The sequence below is a fragment of the Trichogramma pretiosum genome, unplaced genomic scaffold, assembly GCF_000599845.2.
Source record: "Trichogramma pretiosum strain Unisexual culture from Peru unplaced genomic scaffold, Tpre_2.0 scaffold75, whole genome shotgun sequence".
Classification (NCBI taxonomy): Eukaryota; Metazoa; Arthropoda; class Insecta; order Hymenoptera; family Trichogrammatidae; genus Trichogramma; species Trichogramma pretiosum.
In genome coordinates, this window is record NW_019641613.1 from 806221 (window position 1) to 815258 (window position 9038).

The window sequence follows — 9038 nt, forward strand, 5'->3', positions numbered from 1 at the left end:
ATTATATCTTGCCACTGCTTGATTTCACTGGCTTTTTAACTACACCTCATTTTTGCTTATCTTTATCATTTATTTTGCATTAGTTTTAAAGAAGTTAAATTTATGTAGCCAATCTCGATTAGATATTTATCGAATATTACGTTCGACGTATCGATAGCGAATTACGTTCGCCAATAAGTAACGTCACTGCCTTATCTGCCTTACTCAGAGCATCTTAAACTATGAGAAGAGGTAGATGGTGGTCTGAATTTTATTTTCGCGGCGGCGGAATGTGGATTTGGTCTGGACAGAATTAAAGTAGGTCTAGTGTAAGTTCAGTGTGTTTAAGTGCGACTTATGCCACAGAAAAGCGTGCCATAAATGTGAACTTATGCCATACAGTGCTATAAAGACTTTTTTTACAATTTAGGCAATGAAAGTTTTATTTTTCATTGAGATTTATTCTTCAAATTAAATTGATATCATAATTTTTAATTTTTTTTATCTCAAAGCGTATGTTGACATTTGGCTTTTGATTTAATTCGATTCAAATGAACTCAAATTTTTAGTTTTTGATTGAATTTGTTAGAAAAATTTTAGAATAGTTTAATAATAATTAAAATCAGCATTTATCAACAGATGCATTTAATAAAACTGTAAAGGGTCAAGTAGAAATAGTAATATAATTAAACGAAAACTTTTATCAATAAAATTATTATTGCTATTATAATTACAATTACAATGGAATATTCCTTCATTTTACCTTGTGTGATTCAATTTAGTTACATCAATTTTAATTAATTTACATTTTTTCTATTGAATAACGTAATAACGCGTCTGTCGCGAGCCCAGCTACTTTTTCCGCCTCTCGATTTGTTTTTGAACTTCTCAGGTGTAGCAGCGACACCGTCAGTCACTGTGTGCTTTCTTGATGTGCATCTTGAGGGTATCTCTTCGCGTGAACTCCCGCTGGCATATCTCGCACTGGTGCCTGATATTGAGATGCTCCTTTTCGATGTGGATCTTCAGATTATTCGTCTGCGTGTACTCCTTACCGCATATCTCGCACGGGTGAGTGATGTTCTCGTGACGCTTCAAGTGAACGTTCAGTGCCATCCTCTTCTTGTATATATTTCCGCATAGTTTGCACGGATAAGTGGCGCCCTTGTGAGCCGCGTTCTTGTGACAGCTCAGTCCGCCCTTCCGGCTGAACACCTTGTCGCACTGGTCGCACGGGTAACGCACATTGTTGTGCTTCGTGTCGATGTGCTCGATCAAAGCGATCTTTTGCTTGAAGCTCGCTCCGCACGCGTCGCAGTTGTACGTGACGCCCTCGTGGGCGGCGAGATGATGATCACGAAGATGATCCTTGCGCACGAACTCCTGCGAGCAGGACTTGCACTTGAACGGCCTGATGCCGTGGTGGAACGAGTTAATGTGGTTTTTCAGATGATCTAGCCGCGTGAAGCTCTTCGAGCACTGGTCGCACTGGAGCTTGACGCCTCTGTGCACGGCGTCGATGTGCTTCTTGAGCGACGACTTCTTCGTGAGCTCTTTGTCGCACTCCGGACACTTGTGCACGATGTGCCTGTGCGCCGCGTCGATGTGCTCCTTGACGCTGCCCTTCTGGGTGAACGTCTTTTTGCACCAGGGACACGGATGGGTCACGCCCTCGTGTCGCGCTTGCACGTGTTTGTACAAACTGCGCGGGTGCTTGAATATCCTCTCGCATTTTTTGCACTTGTGTTTGACGCCTTTGTGCGCCGAATCGATGTGAGTTTTAAGATAACCGATGGTTTTGAAGGTACGATTGCAAATTGTGCACGTTCGAGCCGCGATACGATTGGATACGGAGTCACTGAAATTTTCTGCGGTAGCCGTTGGTTCGTTATTTTCCTCGGATTCCACAATTGTTCCGTCATCGCTAACGACTTCTTTTTTTATTGTATCCTCTGCTATTTCTTTCTTAATTGGGCTTTGACTGTACTCGCATTCAAAAACTATTTCCAATTCGCTTTCTGGCTCACTGTCGACATTAAAATTCGATTCATTTGCAACATCGTCGATGATTTCTTGTTTCACTTCGACCGCGGCTTGTGCTTGTGTAATTGAGCTGTGAATTGCATAGGAGTGATCGTCAATATTTGAGGTTGTTGCTTCGTCGGTCATGGATTCTTTTTTAACGATATCTTTTTCTTGTTTGATTGACTTGAGAATTTTAAAATTGATGGTGGACTTGGCGTCTTCACATTCGAAAACAATTTTAGCATCCTCATTCAGTTCACTTTGATCTTCATCAATTTCTTGGAGCGTTTGGTCCTACAAAAAAAATAATAATTTATTTTAGTTCGAAATATTGATCAATCTAATATGAACAATGAAGATGTAAATTTAAATGTATCGAAAGTCAGTAGGTAGTACACTGCGATCAAGCTAGTGCTAGTGATTGACTGCTAATTTTCTTTTTTTGAGTTGCAAATTAATAAAGTTACTTTTGTAATTAGACATTTATAATTGTAAAACATTTTTGATAATTCTATTGTTCTGAGTGTAATATGGTTAAGTGTAAAGCTTGTGAAAATGGGCATGAGGCTTCACAACACAAATGTTTAATGTGTAGTAAATATGTGCACATTATCGATGAGTGTTCGAAATCCATTGGTCAAGAAGAAGGTTCGGGTGAAAAAAGACTATGTAATGAATGCGATAAAAGTAAGTTTCTGTTAGTAATAATTTGTTATAAAAATTATTTGTAAAAGTAACAGATCTGTAACTCTTAGCTTAGCACGCATTGATAATTTTTCATTAAGCCGACGTGTGTCCGTTGGGTTTAACAAATTACTCGCGCCTTGGACCACGGCTGCTCAAGCGGCGATATGAAGTCCAACGAAAATTAGTTACGGATCTCTTATGCTTACAAGTAATTTTTTTATCAATGTTGTACGATGCATGTATCAATGAGTCGATGCAGGGATTATAAGTAAAATCGGTGTAATTTTTAGGTAGCAAAGAATTGATTGATACGGATTTCCTCTCAATTGAAAGTAGTGATGACGAACAAACTGAACAAAAAATTGAAAATGAGAAGTCATTGCAAGAAAAAGTTGAAAGACAGACTTCGAAAGAAAACACAAATGTAGATGATTCAAACAAGAAATGTCTTAAAGACTATTTCAAGTATGATTATATTAATAGTATAAAATATGGATATTGTCTATTGTGTGGAAAGAATCCAAATGGTACATACAAAACACACATTAAAATGACAAACAGTGATACCAGTGGATTAAAGGCACACGTGCAATGACATACGAAAGAACCTGACTTACTTTTTCCTTCACGGCCATTGAAAAATTCACAACCACGAATTGATTCAATAATGAGAGATGGGATATCCCAATAATGGGAGAGATGGGGAGAGGTGAGATATGATTTTCCGATATTTTGTACTTCAACTCATTTTGTTTTCATGGCTAATGAAAAATGTATTTTTATAGGTCAATCCTGTTGTGAATTTCAATACGATGTTGGTATCGTGGATGGCAGAGAAGAATTTGCCGAAGAGTTTTTTCATGACGAACCAACACAAAATTTCTTTAAATTTTTAAACAAAAATTTTACTTATCCACGAAGAAACCAAGCTGGTGATATAATCACAGTAGAATTTCTAAAAATGCAGAAGAATTTGAAGGAAATTTAAAAAAATAATAACTCCAAATTTGCTTTCACAAATTTGGTCGTCAAGAGCAAATAAATCCTATTACGGCATAACAATACGAATCATTGATAATCAGTGGATCCCACGATCACTCACATTAGATTTTGTGGCTTCAAAAGGTCATCATGCAGGAATTGACATAGCTAAGATTTTTTTGAATGTTGTTGAATTCTACGGTATTGCAAATAAAATTATTGGGATCACTGTAAACAATGCTTCTGCAAACTCTACATTTATTACAGAATTAAGTAAATTATTAATTGATATACCAAGATACCTTGAAAATGATGGAAATCCAATGTGATAATGATAATGTTTATCCCGATGGTACAGAAAATGACTTTCTCAAAAATCACGGCTCTGAGAGTGAGGAAGAAGATGAAGACGAGGAAACAAAAAACAAAATTAGTTCCAGTAAAATGTAGTACAATGTAGTACAATAAAAAAAAACAAGGTAGTACAATAAAAAAAAATTAGAAACTTAAATAAAAAAATTAAAAAATCAGCAGTTATTACAAAAAAGTTGAAAAATTGTTGTAATATTCTCGAACTAGAATTTAAAAAGCCAATAATAGATTGTAAAACACGATGGAATAGTACTTATAATATGCTGCAAGAAGCTTCTAATTTGAAAGATGCTCTTATAATGTTGTGCGAAACAAATTCTAATTTAAAAGATTACACTATAACTTTAGATGAATGGGCTCGCATTGAATTAATTGTCGAGTACTTAGGAAATTTTGAGATAGTGTATAAGCATATTATTGGAGAAAATCGCGTGACGTTGCCGGATGCCGTAAGAAAATTTAATATTTTAATAGATTATATTGAAACAATAACGTTTAGTTTGAATGACAAAGAAGAAAGTGACGAAGAAGATGAAAAAGTAATTGTTTACTTAAAAAAAGGAAAAAAGAAATTATTATTGCATTACCAAAAGTTTAATTGGATCTACAGCATCTCATTAGTGCTCGACCCTCGAATCAAGTCGATTGGTTTAGACAAGGCTGCTTGGGGACGAGAAATGAAAGAAGAAACCGTAAAAAAATTAACCGAAGTTTATTGTAGATACAATCAAAAATTTCGCGTTACAATCGTCAAAGAGCCCTGCCTAAAAAAAAGAAAAATGAGAAATGAAACACTCAATTTCGATGTTTTGTTCGAAACATCAAGTGTTTCATACAATCAAACAGAAGAAATTGACCAATATTTCAATGCTACTAGAGTGAATCCAAATGCGGATGTATTGGATTGGTGGAAAAATCACCAAACAGAATATCCAGTTTTAGCTCTAGTAGCCAGAGACATATTATCAATTCAGGCAACGTCTGTCCCTGTAGAAAGGCTTTTCTCAGGGGCAAGTTTGATTGTAAACAATAAAAGAAGTTTGTTAAAAGACGAAAGTACACGTGATCTCCTCTGCATAAATAGGTGGATGAAGAGCTCGCTTAAAAGCGAAATATGCAAAGGTGTTTTGTAATGTTTATTTAGATAGCGTGTAACATTATATTTCGTTTACTTATATAAGTATACTTCAATTTCATGTACTTGAATAATTATTTAATATTAAAAGATGAAACGTCGTATTTTTTTTATCATAACGAACCTATGCACAATATATATCGATTATCGTATCGATATCGTATAGAATACGATACCGATACCATATTTGTTATAATAAAATATTGACAATATCGATACCGATACGATATTGAAAAATTGTATTCGATACAATAATCAATAATCAAAAAATATCGATATTGTCTTGTATCGTAAACTCTACTCTTTATCGAAATTCAAAATTAAAGTCAGTCCAATTGCTTAGATTTATACCCTGAGCGTGGATATATTTGTCCATTGGGAAGCGGAACGGAACGTCTCATTGAAATAACTGCAACGCTTTTGTGTTCTAGTGGACAAAATATATCTATACACAGTATTTATGAAAGTGCTGCACCGATCGCCAGCTACATTTCTAGAGTCGAGACGGATGTAACATTTTATACTGTGCCGAGGCAGATCGTTGGACGCAGGCGACGTGCACACTTGGCGCAACAGCGTTTAGACAATTAGAAAGTAAAGGCCCAGAGTAAATTGGTGGTTCCGGAGGTTTTCCACGCGTCGACTCTGCAGCGTGAACACCAAAAATACTTTATATTTTTAACAATCGCGTGTGGTGCGCGCGCGAGACCGAGTGAGATGTCCTCGCCCGACTACGATACCGATGAATTTTATATATATGAAAGCGACAATAACGACGAGAGTGACGATGACGGCGAGTATGAATCCCATGATTCATTGTATGTATTGTGTAAGAGCCGGAAAATGCGTTGAATGCAATGTCACACTACTACAATCGGAGTTTAAAATAGTTTCCGGCAAGCTGAAACTTTTGATAACGATGTAAATTATTCGTAAATATGATTTTATATGTATAAATCGAAGCGCATACAGTGATAAAATGCTGAAGAAATTAAGTACCACGCTACCATTTTGCGTCGTTTTACTTATGCGCGGGGCTGAGCTTGGTAGAGTCGCGCAGCAGACGCGACCGAAAGAGCATGCTATAGACTCCGCCCAAGCATGACAGAAAAGAAGGGGCGTGATTACTGATGCACAGGATTTATTCCACGAAAAATAATCCGATCGACATCTACGCAACTTTAATTTCATTTTCCAACTTTCTGACTATTGTCGAGTTATGTAGATACAGATCTATATTACTCTCATAAAACAGAAACGATATCGAATTACAGAGTTATTTAGATTCGTGAAACCCGAGACACAAGTGATCCGTTATCTTGAATCGGATGCAGGTGACAGCTTTATAACACCATCAATATGTACATACATAGATGTGACTGAGTTCGTTTTGTATTTTCAAATCTGTCCCAATTTATTCATACAAATGGATAAATTATAATATTTGTTTAAAAAATTTTTAAATCTAATTTTTAACTTTAACTTGACAAAGGTTACTCGTAAACATCTATTCTAATTTTGGAAAAACCACGTGCTTTTTGACAAGACAAAACATATGATTTACAAATTGATTTTTTCTAGTTGTAATACTTTAACAGTTACGGCAAAGTTGCGATTTTCAAAATCGTTTATGATTTATTGTTTACAATTAAATTATCGACTCATCTGTAATGACTTATACACACATTGTCTGTTCAATATTTGAATCAGTTCAAAGTTGCAACTTGTCTAACATTTCTTCGTGGAATTTTTTTAGTCTTATTCAATGAAGTACTTCAAAAAACTTCCTTTAATATCGAGTCAATGGACCTATCAAATACATTACAAGTTATAAAAAATATAACACGATAAAAATGTCGACTTCCCTTAAGAAGACACACACTCATAGACACGTATGCATACATGTATTGATTAATATGAGATTTGAAAACATGCACGATAGTGCTTACAGTCTCGAGACGTATACGCATAGACAGCACATACGTATTCTATGTATTATCGTATATGCATAAGTAAGAGAGAGAAAGATATCTTAACGCAGTCAATCCCGTGAACTAAGCCGACTGCTGTTGCTTATGTTGTTTCGTTGCCTCGTGTGAATACGTAAACACAGTCATACACGCGTGCGAGAGCGAGAGAGAAAGAGATACGTGCGTCGAGTCTCGGCAGCGGGCAGCAGCAGAAAGCAGTTCTGTAGCTGGCGCGGCAGCCAATCACAGCGCGTAGCGCAAACCGACGCTGTATAGGCAGTTCTACTATCAAAATTGCGCTCGCTCGGACGGACGGGCGGACGCTCGGTTTTTACGGGTTTACCCCTGACACCAAACGCGAATATAGATGTTTCGCATCGATATAATAAGAAAAATTCTTACTTGATTTTCTTGCAGAATTTGTGAGAATTTAACTTCACTAGCATCCGGTGCCTTCTCAACTATTTCTTGATTGTTTTCTTCAAGCGATGCATCAAATGGTTCTTCTTTTACTCTGAAATAATTTTAATATGATTAAATATTATGGTGTAATGTATTTCAATTTTAATTTTATAAAATAAAAATTACCTGGCATTATAGCTAAATATACCGCTGTATTCCATGTTTGATTTTTGTATTTATAATAACGTCAAACTTCAAATTAACTGACTATTTTCCTCGTGGTCTGTTTTCACTTTGTTTCCACGATTGATTGAGTCGAACTGATGTTAGTATTTTACCCGCACTCGTACAGTAGCAGTTCCTATCCGCAATAGTATGATATAGAGAAAAGAAGAAAGAGAGAGGAAAGTTAAGAGAGGGGAGAAAATATCATGCTTTTTTAGATAGAAAGTATATTTTCGAGTTTAGATCATAATCGATTCAAAATTGTATCTCTAATTTCCTAAGTTACCGACCCGAGTTTAAAAAAGTCTCATATATACACTGAGAAAAAGAATCATTGTACCATGAACATTTCATTGATTCAACAACATTTTGTTAATTGAATACTATGTAAGAAATAATTTCATTGAAATAATCTTTTTTTTATTGAATGAAATTATTTTGTTGAAGTTGTCAAATAATTCATCTGAATTCATTAGATTGATAAAATATGAATGGAAAAGATAAAATATTTAATCAAATCTATATTTTATTTATTTCATTAAGATAATAATTGTCTTGGCTCAATAAATTATCCATTTTAATCTATGAAATATTTCTTTAAAATGAAGGAAATTAGAATTTTTCATTAACTTTCCTCCAGTACCTATTACTGAGTATTGTTCGATTAATTATTATTATTAAATATTTTGTTGATTTAACAAGTTATATAACTGGTGTATTTAGAATTCCGGTCGATAAAGTAGTACGATGGACGAGAAGATGCTTACAGATAAAGATGATAAATTTAAATAAAAATTGATATGCGATTCTCATGGACTGATTTAATGTGGAAGAGCCATCTCGATTCTTTTCCAAATTTCTTCCCGCAATCATCGCAAAAGTAATCTTTGGAGACTTTGAAATCCTTCCGATCTTCGTGTACTGTCTTTTGGTGTGTGAGCAATAGATGCCTTTGTCCCAATTTCTTTTCGCACTGATCGTGTACGGTCTTTAAGTGTAGGAGCAAACTCTGTTTATTTCCAAACCTTTATGCGCACTTTTCACATAAATAATCTTTGAAAACTTCGTGGAATATCTTTTTGTGCTTGAGTAAAGTCGATTTATTTTCAAATTTTCTCTCGCACTTGTTGCATAAGTAATCTTCGCGATTTTTATGTGCCAATTTTTGGTGCGTAAATCGACGCTGTTAAGGAATACTAGCACGTCTCGATTTATTAGCGAAAACTAACATCAGTATTTATTCTGCAACGAAAAATAGCATA

At 35.3% G+C, this 9038-nt stretch overlaps 1 protein-coding gene across 1 annotated transcript; it reads right to left on the minus strand.

Moving 5' to 3' along the window:
• Positions 1–827: 827 nt before the first annotated feature.
• LOC106653576 (zinc finger protein OZF-like) lies at positions 828–7848 on the minus strand. Its single transcript, XM_014373075.2, has 3 exons — positions 7738–7848; positions 7552–7663; positions 828–2298 (listed from the first exon to the last, which is right to left on the minus strand). Exons 1-3 carry the CDS (start codon positions 7770–7772, stop codon positions 889–891), a joined length of 1557 nt encoding a protein of 518 aa, XP_014228561.1. The 5' UTR covers positions 7773–7848; the 3' UTR covers positions 828–888.
• Positions 7849–9038: the final 1190 nt, after the last annotated feature.

Coding starts and splice junctions, on each gene's coding strand:
- LOC106653576 (XM_014373075.2), bottom strand. CDS start 7,772: ATGGAATACAGCGGTATATTTAGCTATAATGCCAG. Junction 7,664..7,737: donor ATATTTAGCTATAATGCCAG/GTAATTTTTATT, acceptor AAATTATTTCAG/AGTAAAAGAAGAACCATTTG. Junction 2,299..7,551: donor AAATTCTGCAAGAAAATCAA/GTAAGAATTTTT, acceptor TTTTTTTTGTAG/GACCAAACGCTCCAAGAAAT.